General features: G+C 45.4%; 1 protein-coding gene across 3 annotated transcripts in view; it reads left to right on the top strand.

Annotated features, from left to right (window-relative positions):
- Positions 1 to 21,935, top strand: part of COPG2 (COPI coat complex subunit gamma 2) — a 160,064-nt gene that overhangs the window by 113,597 nt on the left and 24,532 nt on the right. For all 3 annotated transcript variants that reach the window (XM_033194246.1, XM_033194247.1, XM_033194248.1), the window contains 6 exons: positions 799 to 874; positions 1,878 to 1,981; positions 2,892 to 3,017; positions 4,172 to 4,234; positions 4,993 to 5,132; positions 5,691 to 5,862. In XM_033194246.1, coding sequence (XP_033050137.1) covers positions 799 to 874; positions 1,878 to 1,981; positions 2,892 to 3,017; positions 4,172 to 4,234; positions 4,993 to 5,132; positions 5,691 to 5,862 — 681 coding nt within the window. The remainder of the gene's footprint in view (positions 1 to 798; positions 875 to 1,877; positions 1,982 to 2,891; positions 3,018 to 4,171; positions 4,235 to 4,992; positions 5,133 to 5,690; positions 5,863 to 21,935) is intronic.

Below are 21,935 nucleotides of genomic sequence, written 5' to 3' on the forward strand. Positions count from 1 at the left end.
GTCTCTTCTTGCTCTCCAACATGGGTCCTATGCTCAGCCTTCCCCAACTGTCCAGTAATATACCACACTTTCTTCTCTGGGCAGTGGCCATTTGAACTTGTTATTTTCTCTGCCTCTAATCCTACTCTTACCCTGCCTTTTTCCTCTGGCTAACAGTACTTGTTCTTCAGATTTTAGCCCAAGTAATATGTGTTAACTCCTTGGCTTAGTTTTCCACCACCAATTCTGATTTAGTTCCTTTCTGTGTATTCACATAGCATCCTGGATATATTTCTTCCATGGACTTACTGTGATGTGCCATAATTCTCTCTCTACATACCTATCTTTCCCACTAGAGTATAGCTCCTTGAGATCAGGGACATGTCTTTTATCTGCCCCAGTACCTAGCACAATTCCTGACAAAAGTTTGGTGAATGATCAATCTTTGTTGAATGAGAGGAATTTTAATAATAGAATTTCTTTTTATGCTTGGGGCTGGTTGTTTGAGATTAAAGCTTAATCACATCAGTGTGATATATAAGGGGTTGTGGTGGGGTGGAGATACAGCTCCTACAGAAAATCTATATGAAGCTTTTTCCTCAATTCTTGGAAGATTTTCCTGTCTTCCAAGAGCTCTCTTGGGCTTGCAGAATTCTGTTTCTGCTTAACAGTATCAAAGAAATAAGATCAAGAAACAATAAAACAGGAGGGTTTATCTCCACTAAACATGGGAACACTTTTCTAATTTTTTTTCAAATGGTTATTGGTTAACTCTGAGAAACCAATATTTATGTAGCATAATTGTATGCTTCATTATAGCTGCTGTGAGTGCTTTGGCTAAATTTGGGGCTCAGAATGAGAGTCTTCTGCCAAGCATCCTTGTACTTTTACAGAGGTAAGTTAAATAATGTCTTTTTTTAAAAAATAAGAATTCTATATGGTTAAATAGTGAAATCCTCATTGTACCATAGAGCTGATGTACTCTAAGGCCTAAGAGTAGAGCTGTTGGAGCAAGTCAGGGGCAAATGGCAATTCCTTTCCCTTTTTAGTAATTATGTATACCTCTCAATCAATTGGATGTGCTATTGACTGATCACTTCATGAAAGCCTCTAGCCTTGGTTTACGCAATAGCCTACATGTTTCCATCACTCCCCACTCTTATTTATAGGGCTTCTCTTCCCAGCCCCATTCCCTAAAACATTAGTTCTCCATAGGGTTTTATGTGCTAGGTACATGTCGCCTTAGACTTTGGCTTTCTCTCACATGATTTTGAGAAAGTGACTTAAATACATATGCCTCAATTTGTACAACAGGCTTACTTTAAAAAGCTATTAGGTAATTCACTATGCAGAGTTGAAAATAATAGTTTTTCATTGTTTTCATGACTCTGTGTTTGATGAGGAAAAGACTTGCTTTAGCAAACTGTGTTTGCATCTTATAATTGAAGCAGATAAATTACAAGCCAAAGGTTGGCTAGTTTACATAAATTGTCATTTGAGCAATAACAATGTCTGGATTTTGAATTTATCTTTTTAGTATCCTTGAAAAGTATAATACTCTCATTTCCTAATTACAAAAAAGTCTAAGTCTTCAACAGGGTCATGTGGTTACAGATGGAAGAAAAGACTCCAGACTGCTATTTCATGTTCTTGTGCTCCTCGTTATTTTAATGCCTGCTTCTGTAGTGCTTGTGATTCACAATAACAGTATTTCTTTAGTAATTCAGGACGGTACCCAAGATTTGTGGAGACTTTAGCAGCTACTGTTGGCTATTATTGAGCACTTTTTTAAAGATAGTATCAGATGACGACCTGAGCTGTGTCCTTTAGATTTGGTAGTAGAGCTATTAGAAGTCTTTGGGGTACTGTGACATGACTATTCTGTTTCTCCTGGACAGGTGTATGATGGATACTGATGATGAAGTACGAGACAGAGCTACCTTCTATCTGAATGTGCTGCAGCAGAGGCAGATGGCACTAAATGCCACATATATCTTTAATGGTCAGTGAAAGCCAAGGATGTACACTTTTGTTCCTCAAATGGTGTCTAGGAAACATATTTCATGATTTGCATATGAGCTAACTTCACTAGGCAAATGCTTGGTTTTTGTCTTTGAATGCGCTTCCATTTCTAGAGAAACCTGTGTTTATAGGACAGTTTCTAATTTGGTAATGGTAATTCCTATGCAACAATCTATAAGAATATAGATTGGGCCCTTACATTTTTTAAGAACGTTGCTCACTTATTCCTGGTTCTCCTTGAGCTCCCTCTTGGATGGGTTTACCTTTTTCCCATTTTCTTATGCTATCGTCGTTCCCATATAGCTAAGTTGCTTTCTTTTCTGGGAGGTACATACATTTTGTTGAAAATGTGTATGCTGGCCGGGCGCGGTGGCTCAAGCCTGTAATCCCAGCACTTTGGGAGGCCGAGACGGGCGGATCACGAGGTCAGGAGATCGAGACCATCCTGGCTAATACGGTGAAACCCCGTCTCTACTAAAAATACAAAAACTAGCCGGGCGAGGTGGCGGGCGCCTGTAGTCCCAGCTACTTGGGAGGCTGAGGCAGGAGAATGGCGGAAACCCAGGAGGCGGAGCTTGCAGTGAGCTGAGATCTGGCCACTGCACTCCAGTCCGGGCGACAGAGCGAGACTCCGCCTCAAAAAAAAAAAAAAAAAAAAAAAAGAAAATGTGTATGCTATGTTCCCATGTTTCCCTGAATGAAATAAGCCAGTTTATAAGTTTATAAGGTAATTTCAAGAATATCCTTTATTTTTATATTTAGGTTATAAAGCTTTTGGTTATATTTTTCTCTTCCTTCAGAAAGCTGTGATAAATATTACAAACCTGGGCCTATTTAGATTTGAGGATTGGCAAGAGGTTATAATGCTGAGATTTCTCTGTGTTTCACAGGTTTGACGGTCTCCGTACCAGGGATGGAAAAAGCCTTACACCAGTACACGTTGGAGCCTTCAGAAAAACCATTTGACATGAAATCAATTCCTCTTGCTATGGCTCCTGTCTTCGAACAGAAAGCAGGTTAACTCTATTCGTTTTTCGGTGTATAAGTAGTTTTGCAAAACTAAAAAATATTAGCATATTTTCTCTAATACTCATGTAATTGTCACTCTTTTTGTTTGTTTGTTTTGGAGATGGAGTCTCGCTCCTGTCACACAGGCTGGTGTGCAGTGACGCAATCTCGGCTCACTACAACCTCCACCTCCCAGGTTCAAGTGATTCTCCTTCCTCAGTCTTCCAAGTAGCTAGGACTACAGGCATGCGCCACTCCGCCTGGCTAATTTTTCTAGTTTTAGTAGGGACTGGATTTCACCATGTTGGCTAGGCTGGTCTTGCACTCCTGACCTCAGGTGATCCACCTGCCTCAGCCTCCCACAGTGCTAGGATTACAGGCAGGGAGCCACTGTGCTCGGCCGATCGTCACCCCTTCTAAATCTTTTAGATTTAAGACCTATTTTTATTAGAGTTTTAAAAAACTCCTGGTTTTTACATAAAAGCAGTAATATGAAATACACTCCAAGATAAAGGTTTTTTTTTTTAATGCAAAGTGTTACAGTATCTGAAGTCAGTTGCCACTGTGCATCTCAGAGCAGTTAATAGTGCTGTTGCCTCCTATTTTTATTTTCTGAAGTTGATAATCTCTAAGTTAATTGATTTTGTTATTGGAGGTTCGTCTTAAAAGAATTTACGGGACACAATCATAAAAAATATTCCCAAAGAATATCTAATTTTAAAACTTGAAACAAAACAAAACAAAAACAGAAGACATAAATGTTTAGTGATTAGAACACAAAACTGGGAAGAAAAAATTTTATGCTTATTTTCAACATTTTCAGTTTTTCTGTTGATATAAGTAATTTTTCCTATTTTGTTCATGAGAAGATTCTTTAAATAAATTGTTTTTCCTTTTCTGAGTAATTTTTGTACATCCTAGTCCATTTAAAGCAAATTCTATATTTTTAGGGCTTACTTTATGATTCCACAACATATGTTCACTACATACATTTTAATTTGAGTGTCCCCCTATCAGAAGTGACAGATAACCTGTAAGTATGATTTAGTAATAGCTCATTATATATCTGCTAGAAATATCTGCTCTCCTCTCTTTCTGTCTGCATTGCTAGCTTGATAGTACGGGGAGAAGGTCACTTACTTGCTCATATCTGTCTTTATAGAAATCACATTTGTGGCTACTAAGCCAGAGAAGTTGGCTCCTTCCAGGCAAGACATTTTCCAAGGTATGATGATTTGATGGTTAGACGTAATAATCTTTCCCCTTGGCATTGTAAATATAATAAAGTCCACCAGTCTTACTCAATTTGATCAGTTCTCAATATAGGAAATCTTCATGTGGCTGAACACCATAGGGTATAATTGCTGAGGCTACCCGGAGTCCAGGAACTTTCCAGTTTGTAATTGCTCACTGGGAATGTTTTTCTTTTCTGTACCTCGTTGGTTAACAGGGAACTCATTGTAAAATAAGTATTTAGTTTCTTTTTTTTTTCTTTTGCTTTCATTAATATATAAGCTCACTTACTTAAAAGATTATTTCACTAAAACTTGGGGACATATTAGTTGAATGTTCAACTATTAGTAAGGCTATGGAAACTAAAGCTTTTTTTTTTTTTTTTTTTTTAAGACAGAGTCTCGCTCTGTCGCCCAGGCTGGAGTGCAGTGGCGCGATCTCGGCTCACTGCAAGCTCTGCCTCCCGGGTTCACGCCGTTCTCCTGCCTCAGCCTCCCAAGTAGCTAGGACTACAGGCGCCCGCCACCACACCCAGCTAATGTTTTTGTATTTTTAGTAGAGGCGGGGTTTCACCATGTTAGCCAGGATGGTCTCAATCTCCTGACCTCATGATCCACACGCCTTGGCCTCCCAAAGTGCTGGGATTACAGTCGTGAGCCAACGCACCAGGCCAACTAAAGCATTTTTTAAGCATCCAGAGTAAAGTCTTTCCCTGTCTTCTTCATAGCCTGCGTTCTTTTTTCTTGATAGAACAATTGGCTGCCATTCCTGAGTTTGTGAATATAGGACCCTTGTTCAAGTCTTCTGAGCCTGTTCAACTTACAGAAGCAGAGACAGAATATTTTGTTCGATGTATCAAGCACATGTTTACCAATCACATTGTGTTCCAGGTAAGATAATGCCCTTGACTCCTGTAGGGATTTAGTGTAAACTGGTATGCTTTGAGACAAATATCCTTTACCTATAATTCTAGTTTCTTTTATAGATAATTAATTTGGCAGAATTTCTGGTTTTCTTGCTTAACGCCAGAGCTGTAGAGATCCCTTCATGTGATGGGCAACTTTTGATGGTTAAAATCTAAAGGACATAAAACTGAAATGTGTGAAGAAGTTGGACAACATAAAGTATAACCAATTTTTTTAAATCATCATTTAACATCAGGGTAGATTAAGTGGGCTAATTCTAAGAACTTAGATTTGACAGCCATCAGACTTCTGCCATCTTGTTTGGTACAGCAGTCTCAGGAAAGAGAAAAAACTGATGAATAATATAAACAAAAGACCTCAACAATAAGGCTCTCCCTGTTGCCAAAAGAAGAATCTTAGGAGGAGACCTACCCTGCTCTTTAGAGATAGAAGGTATAGTGGGTTCCAGAGCTGAGTAGTGGGTTATGAGTGGGAAGAATAACTTGTTATCCTTCACAACTTTTCCATTTACTGACTTTTCAGTTTGACTGCACCAACACTCTCAATGACCAGCTGCTGGAAAAAGTGACAGTGCAGATGGAGCCATCAGATTCCTATGAAGTGCTGTGTTGTATCCCAGCCCCCAGCCTTCCTTATAACCAACCAGGAATATGTTACACTCTTGTTCGTTTGCCTGATGATGACCCTACGGCAGGTACTAACCCTTAGAAGGGAGGAGATACTTACGTGATTCAGAATGCATTACCTTGAGAGCTCTTCAACTCTTCAAATGCTCAGTTTAAGAATGTGATGCTTTTCTAGAATTTAATGTAATGATAATGAGTGTGTGTTTGTATGTGTTTGTGTGTGTGTGTGAATATATATATTTATAAAATTGGTTACTGCTGCAGAAATAATTTTAAAACTAAATCTCTGAGTAAAATTTGCTAAACACTTAATCTTAAAAGAGAAACTGAGTGTGTATAGCACAAAAAGGAACTCAAGCTTTCTGTTGGAATAATGTGACCACTTGTGACAGTTCATATACCTGATGTCTCCTATGAAGAATCTTGACCCACTTCTCCTCGAAGTTTCTATCTAGTTAGATTGAACTTGGTTATGTAGTAGATGGTTGGCATTTTAAAATACATCATTTTCGAAGGTCCTGTAGCATAAGGCTGGTGTCTGAGAGCATGTCTCAGCCTAGTGAGTGGCTTAGCCAACCATGTGTGTCCACATTAAGAAGGGCTTTTAATTCCCAGCTTGACCCATATGCAGTCTTTGCAGGGGGAAAAACAGCCCCTAAAAGGCAGCCAGCTAGTGTCAATAGTAGTATTTACTTATTTGGAGACTTGGGAAGGTCTCATGACCTATCTCTTGTGAATGTCAGTATTTGTTCTACTTGATTCCCCCCACCGCCATTTTCCTCCTTGATTTCTTCTCATATTCATTGCACAATATTCATAACTGTTACCCAGTTTTCACAGAAATAAGCACACACATCACATTTATGTTTTGAACAACTTTTACTGCTCGTAAGTACAGGAAAAACGGAAGTTAAAAAATTAACAAATACTGGGGAAGTTACAGAGTTACAAGAAATCATAAAAGCACTAGTAAATAGTTATCCCTGGTCATCATTCAGTTACATTTGGGGCTTAACCTACTTTCTTTTAGCCCCTCTCCAAACTCCCTTCTTAGATGTTGGTTCCTGGGAGCCTCTGTCCAGTCTTATCTGTGTTGGGTGATAGACCAGGCTACTCAGACTCTAGCACGAGGTAGATTCAAGTTGGCACCACTGCTGTGTCTGAATCCCAGGTTGTTCCCTCTGGCCCTGGGTGGAACTCTACTTCTATCCTCTAGCCACCCTGGATCCATAACCCCCTGAGTAGGAAGGCACTTTTCTATCTGGCCTCCAGTATTTCTCCTTTGAGCTCGAGGTTATCTGGCTTTAACCTTTAATTACCTCCTTTATCCCTTTGTGAGGTTTCTCTAGTTCCATCTCCATATAACTTCGCTTTCTCTCCTGGTCTATTTTTCTCTCCAGTTAGATTTGTCTGAAATATGTCCACTAGCCAGTAATTAAGCTGGCTCTACTCTTAAGTAAACCTAGTTTTATTTACCCTTTTCTAAACTAGTATTTGAGCCCAATCTTAATGTAGTGCTGTGGCTTCTACCATTGTCTGGAGAGACTCTGCACTTCGTCAGTTCTTTTCCAGTAGCCATCCTTCCATGTTTCAAAATTCCTCCCGCTATTCTACCTCTCACCAGCGTCCTGTTTTTTAAGGGATGCTATTACTTTGCCACTTACTTTCAGAGGGAAGTGAAATGCTGAACCCATTGAAGAATCAGTCCCTTGCCAATTGAGAATACTAGCTCTTCCCACTTCCCCAGGTTCATTTTGCTAACTAATAACTCAGGTGGCTCACACCCCAGGAAGTATTCTTAACAGAATCTAAGAAGTACAATTTTATAATACCAAAATACACAAAACAGCAATATAGAAATTACATATAGCATAGGAAAAAACCAACAACAACAACAGAAAACATTTCCACCAAGAGAGAAAAAGAGGAGAGGTTTTCTTGCCCCTGTTCACTAAGGATTTTTAAAACATAGATCTTACAAATTAGCCCAGAGATTTCAACATTTGGTCTGCTGGCTGTGGACTCTTTTGCTTGATGGTTTGTTTGATTTTTGTTTATAAAAGTTTGGCATTTAGGGAATTATTTAAAGTTTCATTAGTAGTAAGTTTATATTTGACCCATCATATACCTACTTAAAAACAAACTCCTTTCTATTTAGTTTTTGTCAGAATTCTCAAATTTTTAATCCATGGCCAATCTAAAGTCTATGCTATGCCATGAAAGAAGTGAAATTCCAGGGCATAGATGGTAACAGGCATCTTCTACCCATTCCTTCCTTTTTGCATTTTCCCATCACAGATATTCCAAATTTTACCTATCACCTCAAGGTCTTAAACATCAATATGTCTCATTTCAGAAAAATAATATTTTTCCTTATAATCACAGTGAAAAAACAGAAATTCTTGGTTTGATTTCCTTCAACTTGAAAACAGTATAGCATAATAGGAAGAAATAGGGGTTTGATAGACAGATGAGGATTTGAATTCTGGCCCTGCTACATACTGACTGTGTGATCTTGGACAAATTATTTGATCTCTTAGAACTGTTATAGGATAAAATGAAATGAAATAATAGGTAAATTGCTTCACATGGTGCCAGACACATAGAACCTTTTAGTGTTTAATTCTAGAATTATCCACTTTCTTCCTTTATCCTCTCTAAAAATCAAGTCTTCTAGAGTTCAAACGACACATATCCTCTAATCTCTTCCAGAAAGTTGTTCCATCAATTATCCTTTCTTTGATCTATCTTTAATCTTTTCTACTCCCCTTTACTTTATAAATGTATAAAAATCTACCCTATCTGAAAAAATTTGCTTTAACCCAACATCAATATATTACCAATAACACCTTCTCGCAAAGGTTGGGCAATTTCTTGAAAGACTAGGGACATCCTAAGTCTCTATGTAATTAGTCCTACTTATTATCTTTCTTCCTCCAAGACTTTGTCTTTTACCTAAAAAGTTTTAGAAAAGCCTTTAAGGCAACATTCCTTCTAAGCATTCATTCTCTTTCAGCAGCTCTGTTTCCCCTGAATATTTATTGCACCCGTAACAATATATATTATATACACAACATTCTACCAGTTGTTCCCCATTTTGGACCTTTTTAATGCCACTACCAACTTAACTTTTTATTCCACTGCCTATTCAGAACCATTCTAATCTTTATATTGCTTTTATTTATCAGGTTTTATTGTATCATATTTCTTGTTATCTGGAACATTTCAACAAATATTAATAACTTATTTTAAAACAGTCTTTAATAGAAAATATTCATTCTAAGATCAGCTGTAACAGTACATGTACGTGAGTTTATTTTCTCTGATTTTCACTGGAAATATTGCCTGCCATATAATGATTCATAATTATTTTAATTTCTCGACTTTCTGCCTACACTTCCTTAAAGTGCCATCTTAAGCTACTATACAATCTGATGGACCCCGAGGTCTTCTCTGAATCTGTAGTCACCCTTCCATTATTTTTTGTTCAGTATTAACCATATTAACTTGGCATTCTGTACTAAAAACACAACTTCAGTGAAGTAAGATTTGCCTCAGAGTTTTTTACTTTTAACACTTCCACTCACCCACTGGGATCCATATTAATGAGGCTCAGTGAAACTGCATTCTTCTAAGCCAAGCATTTAATCTGAATTTTAACTCAAATACTAAAAAAAAGCAGGATTGGTAGAACATTATGATTCAGCCACCCTTTCCCCTTCCTTTATCACTAGAATTTGTTTCAGCCTGGCTTTAAAATCAGTATTCCTACAGTCTAACCCATTGAAAGATCTGCCAGGATTCTCAGTCTGAGATCTCCTTATTTACCAACTCGTTTGTCTTGTACCCAGTCTGCCATTCCTCAAACTCACTGAAATTGCCCTGATTTCCTTTCAAGCCATCTTCCTATCCTATTTGATATCCCTTTCTACCCCATCATCCTCAATATCTCTAATTTTTATTGCTGACTTTACTTAAATGATCCTGTCTCTACAGAATGCAATTTAATCATGGTATACCCACTCATTTCTGCCTTTTGCCTTAGGGGAAAAACAAAACAAAACCCTGTTCTATTGGTACCGCCCAATCTTTGTTCATCTGTCCTTGAAATCGATTCACAATGTGAATATGTATAAGCTTCCTCTGTGACCCACCTCCAGTGTTCAAAACATTTCCTTCCTGTTCTCTTGGTGTCCAACATACTTACCTGCATCCTTGACTAGTAGAACTGAGTTCTGAGGATTGCTGATGAAGCTCATCCTTCAGACTCCACTTCATAAACCTATCTCTACATCGGATATTTATTCTCCTGACTCTAGCATTCATCACGTGTTTCACTCAAGGAGCTTTAAGGCAGCCACCAAATTCCCTAATAACAAATTCTTTCTATATACTTTTCCTCTTTGCCATTATTCCATACTTTGGATCAAGGGGCAACAATACCCACCATACCAACTCTGACATTCCTAAATCTCAAAGTGATTTAACCTGTACACTGTCCCCTTAATTTCAGTCTTGTTAAACAGAGTAATACTTCTTTCTCATTTTGGCTCTGCTGATTTTGTTGGACACCACACTAAACACATAGTAACCTATGTCCAACCCCCACACTTGCAAATTTTACATTTTTAATTGTTTGCTTTCAAAATCCTGACCTTAGTGATTGCCATCACTGCCTTCCATATCAGTTGGGGTTGCTTTACCATCATCCTCTACAAAGTTTCTTCTTTTTCTGTTTTCCCATTCAATGAAGTAGTTACCATGACAGGTGAAGTGTTGTTACCCCACTTGATTGTTGTCTAGGATTTAACTTCTATTCCCTAAAATTTTCTTATACTCAGCCATGATACCGAACATACCACTGACTTGCCCCTGAGATTTGCCAGTGCCCCCACTTTGGGAACTCTGCGTTCCACCTTCCCCTATTCCATGTCAGCCCTTTTACTGATACTAAGCCCGGCAAAAATTCATAAGGTTATCTCCCCTCATCACACCTCTCCTTCATTCCTCCCTTGGCTTACCCACACCATGCTTTCTCCTCCATGACCTGCATCAAACACTTTGCCCCTTTTGGGCAAAAAGAAGGATTCTCTACATTCACACCCACACTCTTACTCTTGGCATGCCTCCCTTGCTGCAACACATGCCCTGATCCTCTCAACAAGCTCACCTCTCTAAGCTGCTGGGCTCCATAACCTGCTCCAACTCATTCTTCTTGCCCATTGGGGAACACCTCTCCTCTGTCCTGCCCTCCCATATGCTGCAAACTCACCCTCTGCTCTCGCAGCTCCCAGCTCCTGGGCCCAGGCTGGTCATTTCTCCTGCTTTCCTCCTCTACTGCAAAGCACGGCACTGTCCCACCTGCACCCTCCTGCGTTCTCTCAGCACCACCTGTGATTCTGCCACTGGCCTAATTCATGTTCTCAGGTGTGTCCTCCCTTCTTGACCTGGCCCCACACACACTGCTCCACCAGACGCAGTCCTCTCTGTGTCACACATCCTGTACTGAATCCACCTGCTCTGCTGTCCATGCTCACGTCACAGTGGCCCAGGCTCTGAGTCCTTTCCAGGGCCCCACAACCCTGACTTCCTAAGCCTTCCTGATTCCTTTCACGTTCTTTCTTTCACATTGTGTAAAAACACTCTGGGGAGCCTCTGCCTCTGAATCTCCTACCTTCTTCCTGTCACCACAGCAGTTTTGTCTTTGTCACTCATTCATGTCTCACTCTCTGCCCATCCTCATCCCCCTGGTACAAACACACCCAGTTTCAACCTGACTCTCCTGTCCTGCCTGAGATCCTGCTCCTCCGCTCCTCCTGGGTGCTCCTGTCAGTCCCACCCTCCTCCCGCCTCCTCCCTCCTTAGCACCCATGTCTTCCAAGACGCTCTCCTTCCACGCTGTCTCCATTCCCCTTTGCACCTTCCCTCCTTGTGACAACAGATCCCCTGCTCTCTGCTCTCACCCACACAGCCCACGTCCTCTATGTCACTGGGTCCTTCTCTGGGACTTACTCCTCCACCTGAGTCCTCGAGTCTGGGACCGAGGCGTTAGAAACCCCAGCTCCACCACCATGGTCCCGGTGCCTTTTCGGCTACATCCATTTGTTCGCTGTCATCCTTGTCCTGGTCTGTCGGGAACTGTGTTCCCACACCTGACAGTCTTGACCCTGATGCCTCCATCAGCCCCGTCGCACATGCGTCTTCCCCTCGCACTCCACATGTCTGCCGGCTCTCCATCCTCCCGCGTCCACCAGCGATTCTCACCCGAGGATGCAGGACCCCAAGGCGGCCTATCACAAGCATCTTTTGGGCTCGGTTTCCTCTTTTGCTATTGTCTGTGTTCCTTTTAGAGATTGCTTTTTTTTTCCCCTTACTTTTTCTGAGCTGAACACTGCTCACCCCTCAGATGATTGGATAGGCCTGCCTGGGGGTCCATGCCCCCAGCCCTCCCTCGGGTGAAACCCACCCCCCACCCCAGATAAGAATCACTGATGTGGACGGCCACCTTGACTCCCTGGCATCACTCCCTCATTTCACACCTAGACCATTCTAATGCTTGCCATTTAACTTCCCACTCAACACATCTCATCTTCTGCCTCCCCACCCTCATTAGGCCTGGAACTCTCTGCCTGGAACCACGTCATTCCTTCCCTATTTGCCCTTTAACACACCTCTGACCCCAAACACCAGTCTGCATTGGAAACTTGTTCTTTTAATGCTTCCTCACCCCATACTTCTTGTCCTCCCACCTGATAGAACTCTTAGGGACTGTGTCAGTATCTTCGGCCTCAACCTGTTTCTTATGGGTGCTTACTATTGTCGGTTTTCCTTAATCCCCACTCCTTTTTTCAGATCCCTTACAAGATAGGCCTACAGAAACTTCCCCCTGTGTTTCCCAAGTTCTAAGTTGTTTCCTAAAAACCAGCCATTTACCTTGACCTTTCGACCTACAAGAAACCACTTTCATTTACTTCTTTTGGTGGATTTAGATGTCTTCCCCAGCCTATATTCATCACCCGCAACATTAGATATGTAACCCACCAGCTCAGTTAAATAAGAGTTTCCTCCAACCCAGAACTTGGCTCGATTCTCCCCATCTGGTTCCCTACCTCCTCTCCCACTCACACCCCACTGCTCCCAATCCTTCCCTCCTTTCCAACCCAGGCAATCCCAACCCAAAGCCCATCCCAAACCCCATCCCCTGCACCCAACCCACCCTTCCCCACTGCATTCATAGCAAAGAGCCTGGCCCAAGATTCGCACCTTTGCAACAAAGTTCAGTGCTTTAAGAGCAGCCATTCCTTCCTGCCCATTGCTGTCCACCCCTTTTACGCTTTCTGTTCCCCAAACCGAACCTTGAAGGCTGCTCTGAGCACTCCAGGTTCCTTTGTTCCTACTCTGGGACCTCCCCTTTCACCTTGCTTCACCTGTGGCTGTCCTGCCTATGGCTGTCCTGCCTGTGACTGTCCTGCCTGGTTCCCTTTCACCACACTTTCTGCCCTCCATCCTTCCCTGGGGGCCCCTCCACCCTGTCTGTCTTCTGTAGGTGACTCCCCTGTTGCACTGCCTCATTGTCCCACTTCCACATTCTTTCTTGCAGCCTTTCCCCTTGTGACATATTTCTTCTCTGCTTCCTTGGCCAAAGGAAGACATCTGCCTCTCTGTGGCCCACATTTCTCTCAACCACCCAGGGCCTGTCACTTCATCGGACTCCGTCATCTCTTCTCCATACGGGTGTGCCCACTACTTTGACCTGCTTTCACCACTCAAACTCTTCCATCCTCTCTCTATCCCACCTTCTCTTCAAGAACTGTTTTCTGTGGCTCCTCCAGATCTTCCACTGATTCAGGCCAGCACCTTCCCTTAGGCTGCCTTTTCCTTCCCCTCTTCCACTCCAGCCTTGTTTCCTCTTTTCTCTTTCTGTTCCATGAAGTGAGTTCCTACAAAACTCTACAGCCAGTCCCGCCACTTCCTCCTCTTCCTCCTTTCTTCATCTCCATTATTTCCATTTACCTTGGATAGGGCCCCATTGAGCCCATGCACCCCTGCCCATCATGCCTGACCTTGCAATACTCATTGAAGCCATCTGGATCCACCATTTCTTCTTTGCCTCTTGGCCACACTACCTTTACTATACCCTTGTTTAGAATTTAAGACCTTCTTCTTATACAAGTCCTGACATCCATCCTGTTCTGCCTTTCCTCCTCTCTGCCCTCTGGAAAAAGTCTCCAAAAATGAAGCCCCCGTATCAGCACCCAAACCTTCATCCTATCCAACCTCTGGGCGTATTCCCTCCCACTGTGCCCATTTACTATTGACCTAATCTCCTACTAAATCTAAGATGCTACCTGTGTTTGAAGGCCCCCCCTTCCTATTTCACTGCACCTCTGTAGTGAAGTGTGGTGTAGTGCATATTTTCAGTTGCAAGCTACAGCTCCATCCTCTCAGGCTCCCTTGACAACAGAAGCTCAGACTCAGTGGTCACTGGAAATTGTCTCCTGTCCATTAGTTCCCTCTAACACTTGCAAGCACCTTTCTGCCCACATACTAGACTCATGAGTCCATCCCCAAACCCCCAGCCCCCAAGGTTTACCTACCAGTAGGTTCCATGCAGGTGCTGTCTGAATGTGCAGTGATGCCCCATTTCCTCCATTTACCCTGAGCGACTTAGGCACTTTCCCTCTACTGTCATTTCCTAAGGATCCACTTCTGAAAAGCCTGGGATTTTGCCTCCCTACCCTAATCCTATGGGTTGGCCTTGATAAGAGGCATGATACCAACTTCCTTGAGATCTGATAAAGGCCCATTTGGGGAACTCTGATTTCCTCCTTCCCCTTTTCTGCATCAGACCGTGTATGGACACTAAGCTCCCCACAAGTTCATGATGTTCTTTCCCCTCATGCACCACAAATCTCTTTCTTTTCCCATCAGCTTCCCTGACCCCACTCACATCACACCACCTCAAATGGCTGCCCCACTCCATTGTCTCACTTTTTCCACACAAGGTTCACATTTAATTCCTACACCACTGTTGCCTCCCACTTTCATCTTCCAGATATGCTCCACCTCCTCTTCAACATCCAGTCCTGCATGCCCTACCACCTGCAGGTCAATCCACAAACTCAGGAATCTTTCCTGAGCTCTGACCCCTTCCTGCCCTGCCCCCACTGATGCCACCACTGCCAGCTTCCATGTCTTCAACCTGCTGTAATGAGTCCATCTCCTGTCTCAGTTCACCCCTAACCATCCTATATTCTCAGTTCTGCCTCTAAGGAACAGTGGTTTCCTCTCTCTGTTGTGTCCTCTGGCCTTTCATCGTCTCACCATGCCCTTTATTGAGACACTGTCCTCAATGTTTCCAAGTTGCCAGCACCTCTACACCCTGTTTCTGTGGCCTCATCTCACCTCTCCTTCATTCCTCCCTTGGCTTACCCACACCATGCTTTCTCCTCCATGACCTGTGTCAAACACTTTGCCCCTTTTGGGCAAAAAGAAGGATTTTCTACGTTCACATCAACATTCTTGCTCTTGGCATGCCTCCCTTGCTGCAACACATGCCCTGATCCTCTCAACAAGCTCACCTCTCTAAGCTGCTGGGCTCCATAACCTGCTCCAACTCATTCTTTCTGCCCATTGGGGAACACCTCTCCTCTGTCCTGCCCTCCCATATGCTGCAAACTCACCCTCTGCTCTCGCAGCTCCCAGCTCCTGGGCCCAGGCTGGTCATTTCTCCTGCTTTCCTCCTCTACTGCATAGCACGGTACTGTCCCGCCTGCACCCTCCTGCGTTCTCTCAGCACCACCTGTGATTCTGCCACTGGCCTAATTCATGTTCTCAGGTGTGTCCTCCCTTCTTGACCTGGCCCCACACACACTGCTCCACCAGACGCAGTCCTCTCTGTGTCACACATCCTGTACTGAATCCACCTGCTCTGCTGTCCATGCTCACGTCACAGTGGCCCAGGCTCTGAGTCCTTTCCAGGGCCCCACAACCCTGACTTCCTAAGCCTTCCTGATTCCTTTCACGTTCTTTCTTTCACATTGTGTAAAAACACTCTGGGGAGCCTCTGCCTCTGAATCTCCTACCTTCTTCCTGTCACCACAGCAGTTTTGTCTTTGTCACTCATTCATGTCTCACTCTCTGCCCATCCTCATCCCCCTGGTACAAACACACCCAGTTTCAACCTGACTCTCCTGTCCTGCCTGAGATCCTGCTCCTCCGCTCCTCCTGGGTGCTCCTGTCAGTCCCACCTCCTCCCGCCTCCTCCCTCCTTAGCACCCATGTCTTCCAAGACGCTCTCCTTCCACGCTATCTCCATTCCCCTTTGCACCTTCCCTCCTTGTGACAACAGATCCCCTGCTCTCTGCTCTCACCCACACAGCCCACATCCTCTATGTCACTGGGCCCTTCTCTGGGCCTCACTCCTCCACCTGAGTCCTCGAGTCTGGGACCGAGGCGTTAGAAACCCCAGCTCCACCACCATGGTCCCGGTGCCTTTTCGGCTACATCCATTTGCTCGCTGTCATCTTTGTCCTGGTCTGTCGGGAACTGTGTTCCCACACCTGACAGTCTTGACCCTGATGCCTCCATCAGCCCCGCCGCACGTGCATCTTTCCCTCGCACTCCACGTCTGCCCAGCTCTCCATCCTCCCGCGTCCACCAGTGACTCTCATCTGAGGATGCAGGACCCCGAGGTGGCCTATCAGAAGCATCTTTTGGGCTGGGTTTCTTCTTTTGCTATTGTCTGTGTTCCTTTTAGAGATTGTGTCTTTTTCCCCCCTTTTTCTGAGCTGAACACTGCTCACCCCTCTGATGACTGGATAGGCCTGCCTGGGGGTCCATGCCCCCAGCCCTCCCTCGGGTGAAACCCACCCCCCATCCCAGATAAGAATCACTGATGTGGACGGCCACCTTGACTCCCTGGCCTTTACTCTCCCATTTCTAGCGTTTAGTATTTTGGTAGTTCCAGCTACACTTCCTACTCATAAGACCAGCATTTCCCTCCCCCTGCCCAACAGTCCTGGCACTCTCCACTTGGAATCACCTCATTGTCTTCCCCATTTACCCCTTAACACACACCATGCCCGAAAGCTCAGTCTGCATGACAGAGTTGTGCTTCTGACACCTCCACACCCCACCCTTTATGCCCTAACCCATCTAATATGACTCCCAGGCACTCAGTTAATACCTCTGGCCTCAATCTAATTTTTGTAGGTCCTTACTACTGACATTTTTCCTTTATCATCCCTCGTCTTTTCAGATCACTGACAAGGTACTCCCAGAGAGACTTCCCATTTTGATGGTCATCGTTCTGTTTGTTTCCCAGAAACCAGCCCTTTACCTTAACCTTTTACCCTTCCTGAGCTACTCTGTTTTTTCTTCTTTTGCTGGACTCACATGCCTTCTCTAGCCTGTATTCATCAACCTCAACACTCAACATGTAATTGTCCACCAGCTCAGATGAATAAAATGGTGTTCTCAATGCCTACAGCTTGGCTCACTTCACCCCACCCCAACCCCTCCCCTAATCCCAGTCCCACTGCCCCTAACCCTGCCCCACCCATTCATCCCCTACCCAAACCCCATCCCCTCCACCCAGCCCACCCTTCCCCGCCGGATCCGTAGTAAAGAGCCTGGCCTAAGATTCGCACCTTTGCAACAAAGTTCAAGGCTTTAAGAGCAGCCATTCCTTCCTGTCTATTGCTGTCCACCCCCCTTACGCTTTCCCTTCCCCATGCCGAACCTTGCAGGCTGCTCTGAGCACTCCAGATTCCTTTGTTCCTACTCTGGGACCTGCCCCTTCACCTCGCTCCACCTGTGGCTGTCCTGCCTGTGGCTGTCTTGCCCAGCTCCCTCCCACCACAGCTGTCTGCCCTCCATCCTTCCCTGGGGGCCCCTCCACCCTGTCTTCTGTAGGTGACTCCCCTGTTGCGCTGCCTCATCGTCCCACTTCCACGTTCTTGAAGCCTTTCCCGTTGTGACATATTTCTTCTCTTTTCTTCCTTGGCCAAAGGAAGACATTTGCCTGTCTGTGGCCCACATTTCTCTCAACCACCCAGGGCCTGTCACTTCATCGGACTCCGTCATCTCTTCTCCATACGGGTGTGCCCACTACTTTGACCTGCTCCCCTCACCACTCAAACTCTTCCATCCTCTCTCTATCCCACCTTCTCTTCAAGAACTGTTTTCTGTGCCTCCTCCAGCTCTTCCACTGATTCAGGCCAGCACCTTCCCTTAGGCTGCCTTTTCCTTCCCCTCTTCCACTCCAGCCTTGTTTCCTCTTTTCTCTTTCTGTTCCATGAAGTGAGTTCCTACAAAACTCTACAGCCAGTCCCGCCACTTCCTCCTCTTCCTCCTTTCTTCATCTCCATTATTTCCATTTACCTTGGATATGGCCCCATTGAGCCCATGCACCCCTGCCCATATTGCTTGCTATTGCGGCTATCCAGATCCACCGTTTCCTCTTTCCCTCTTGGCCACACTACCTTCACTACACCTGTGTTTCAAATGTAAGACCTCCTTCTTACACAGGTTCTGGCCTCCGTCCTGTTATACCTTTCCTCCACTATTGCCTCCCAAGAAAGAATTACCCTTGCCTCTACCCATCTCCGCCACCCTACCACTGGATTTACTCTGTATTGCTGCATCCCCATTTGCTACCAACCTAGGTACTCCTTTTCCCACTACTCCTATGATGCTCCTCTAGGTATGAAGCCTGTGCCCCCCACCCCCATTGGAGCCTCATGACACCTGTGGATATTTTGCTTCACAAGCTGCACCTCCATATCTTTCTCCCACTCTTGGATAGCAAAACCAAGGATTTAGTGATCACTGCAAATTGGCTTCTGTACATTGCTTAGCAGTCCCTCCTCTGCCATTCGTAAGCATCTTTCTGCCCACATACTGGACTCAAACCACATAAGTCCATTACCAAGTTCCCTGCAAGTGGTTTCTGTGGAGGTGCTGTCTTCATGTGCAGTGATTCCTGATGCCCTCGCTGTATCCCTAGTTACTTTGGCCCTTTCCCCCATTTTCTCCTAAGGGCCTCAATTTGCAAAAATGCCCAGGCTCTTGCTTCTCCAATCTGCTCTGCTCTTACTCTCTGGCTTTAATACTGCTTATTTGAACAATTTGCACTGTGAGGTCTGGCCCAGCCCCCATTTTGGGAATTCTCTGTTCCATCTTCCTGTTTTCCATGTTGGCTCCTGTGGCAGCTCAGCTCTGCCCCACCCTCCTACAAATACATAAGGTTATTTCTCCTCTTATGCCCCTCCTGTCCCTTTCTTTTTCCATCATCACTGACCCATCTCACGACCCACATAGTGCCTTCTGACTCCAGACTGGATAAAGTGTGAACCCTTTCACCAGCCATCCACTGCCTTTTCTTACACTGTTGCCTTTCTGAAAGCCTCTGATTGGTCTTCAGCATCTAGTCTATGTTCCCTATCACCTCAGGGTCAGTCAATGCACTCAGGAGTCTTTTCCTTAAGGTCTGCTCCCAGCCTGACCTGCCCTCACTGCTACTGCCACTGCCAGCTTCTTTGTCCCTAACATGCTGTATTCATTCGTCTGCTGTCTGATTTGAGCTCGGATCATTCTGCGTTCTCCGTTCTGCCACTAAGGAGACACTGGTTTCCTCTCTAGATGGCATCCCCCCGACCTTCCTTCCTCTCACCTTCTCCCTCACTGATACATTATCCCAACATTTCTGAGGTGCCAAAACCACTGCACCCTCCTTCCACTTCGTTCTCCTCCCACCTCTCCCTCATTCCTTGCTTGTCTTACCTGTACCATGGGCTTCTTCATAGACTTTGTAACAAAGTTCCTGGATTCCCCATGTCTCTTCCTCCTTATTGGTCCTTGGCATAGGACCCCCCACCCCTACGCTTGTGCCCCAACCCCTACACCTTGGAGCTTCAGGCTTCTTTCTCCTTGTGAATATTTTGCTTCACAAGCTATACCTCCATTCATTTCTGCCACTCCTGAATAGCAAAACCAAGGATTTTGATACAGATCCTCCCTTGCTGGAACACATTCCCTGATCCTCTCAACAAGCTCGCCTCTCTAAGCTCTGCGGCTCCATAACCTGCTCCAACTCATTCTTCCTGCCCATTGGGGAACACCTCTCCTCTGTCCTGCTTTTCCACATGCTGCAAACTCACCCTCTGCTCTCGCAGCTCCCAGCTCCTGGGCCCAGGCTGGTCATTTCTCCTGCTTTCCTCCTCTACTGCATAGCACGGTACTGTCCCACCTGCACCCTCCTGCATTCTCTCAGCTGCCATCTGTGATTCTCCCACTGGCCTAAGTCGTGTTCTCAGGTGCATTCTCCCTTCTTGACCTGGCCCTTCACCCCACTGCTCAGCCAGATACAGTCATCTCTGCATCACACATACTGCACCAAATCCACCTGCTCTGCTGTCCATGCTCACGTCCCAGTGGCCCAGGCTATGGGACTTTTCCAGCACCCCACAATCCTGATCCCAGAAGCCTTCCCGATTCTTTTCACACCCTTTTCTCTCATACCATGTGAAAACACTCTGGGGAGCCTCTGCTTCTGAATCCCCTAACTTCTTCCTGTCACCACAGCAGTTCTGTCATCAGTACTCACTCTTATCTACCCCTACTCTCCTCCCCACATCCACACAAACACACCCAGTCTCAACCTGACTCTCCTGCCCTGCCTGAGACCCGGCTCCTCCCCTCCTCCTGGGTGCTCCCATCAGTCCCACCCTCCTCCCGCCTCCTCCCTCCTTAGCGCCCATGTCTTCAAGACGCTCTCCTTCCACGCTGTCTCCATTCCCCTTTGCACCTTCCCTACCCGTGACAACAGATCCCCTGCTCTCTGCTCTCACCCGCACAGCCCACGTCCTCTGAGTCACTGGGCCCTTCTCTGGGCCTCACTCCTCCACCTGAGTCCTCAAGTCTGGGACCGAGGCATTGGAAACCCCAGCTCCACCACCATGGTCCCGGTGCCTTTTCGGCTACATCCATTTGTTCGCTGTCATCCTTGTCCTGGTCTGTCGGGAACTGTGTTCCCACACCTGACAGTCTTGACCCTGATGCCTCCATCAGCCCCGTCGCACATGCGTCTTCCCCTCGCACTCCACATGTCTGCCGGCTCTCCATCCTCCCACGTCCACCAGCGATTCTCACCCGAGGATGCAGGACCCCAAGGCGGCCTATCACAAGCATCTTTTGGGCTCGGTTTCCTCTTTTGCTATTGTCTGTGTTCCTTTTAGAGATTGCTTTTTTTTTCCCCTTACTTTTTCTGAGCTGAACACTGCTCACCCCTCAGATGACTGGATAGGCCTGCCTGGGGGTCCATGCCCCCAGCCCTCCCTCGGGTGAAACCCACCCCCCACCCCAGATAAGAATCACTGATGTGGACGGCCACCTCGACTCCCTGCGGCCACCTTGGTTTCCTGTACTTCAGTCTCTACAGTTTCAGGCCTGGAGCATTCTAGTGCTTCCCTTTAACTTCTTAATCAAAGATCTCAGCATTTCCTCCTCTGCCTCTCTCAAATAGGCCTGGCACTCTCCATGTGGAACTACCCCATTCCCTTCCGTACTTTCTCTCTGAAATACAACATAGGTCGAATCCCACTCTATGTGAGAGTTGTTTCAATGCCTCCCACCCCACCCTTCGTGCCCCTCCGTGCCACCTGATAGGACTCTCAGGTACTCTGTCCTTACCTTTGGCCTCCACCTGTTCTTCTGAGTATTGACTATTGTCCCTTTTCCTTAATCACCACTTTTATTTTAGATCTGTGGTAAGGTGCCACCCTCCAAGAGACTTCCCTTTTGATCCACGTAATCCTTTTTTTTCTAAGAATCAAGCCCCTTACCTTGACCTTGCACCTTACCTGAGGCTACTCTCTTCTCTATTTTCCCTGGATTCAGGGTCTTCCCTAGCCTGAATTCATCACCCTCAACCCTGAACATATATAATCTATCAGTTAAATACAGTGGTGTTCTCAATGCTGGCAGCTTGGCTTAACATACCCCACCCCCCACCCCCCACCCACCCTGCTTCCCTCTCCCCATGCCCTGCCCCACTCCCACCATTCCCAACCCTTCCCACCCATGCAACCCCCACCCAAACCCCATCCCCAACCCAGACCCAAACCCCACCCCGAACCCC

Source organism: Trachypithecus francoisi, unplaced genomic scaffold (genome assembly GCF_009764315.1).
Source record: "Trachypithecus francoisi isolate TF-2019V2 unplaced genomic scaffold, Tfra_2.0 Lachesis_group4, whole genome shotgun sequence".
NCBI classification, from domain to species: Eukaryota; Metazoa; Chordata; class Mammalia; order Primates; family Cercopithecidae; genus Trachypithecus; species Trachypithecus francoisi.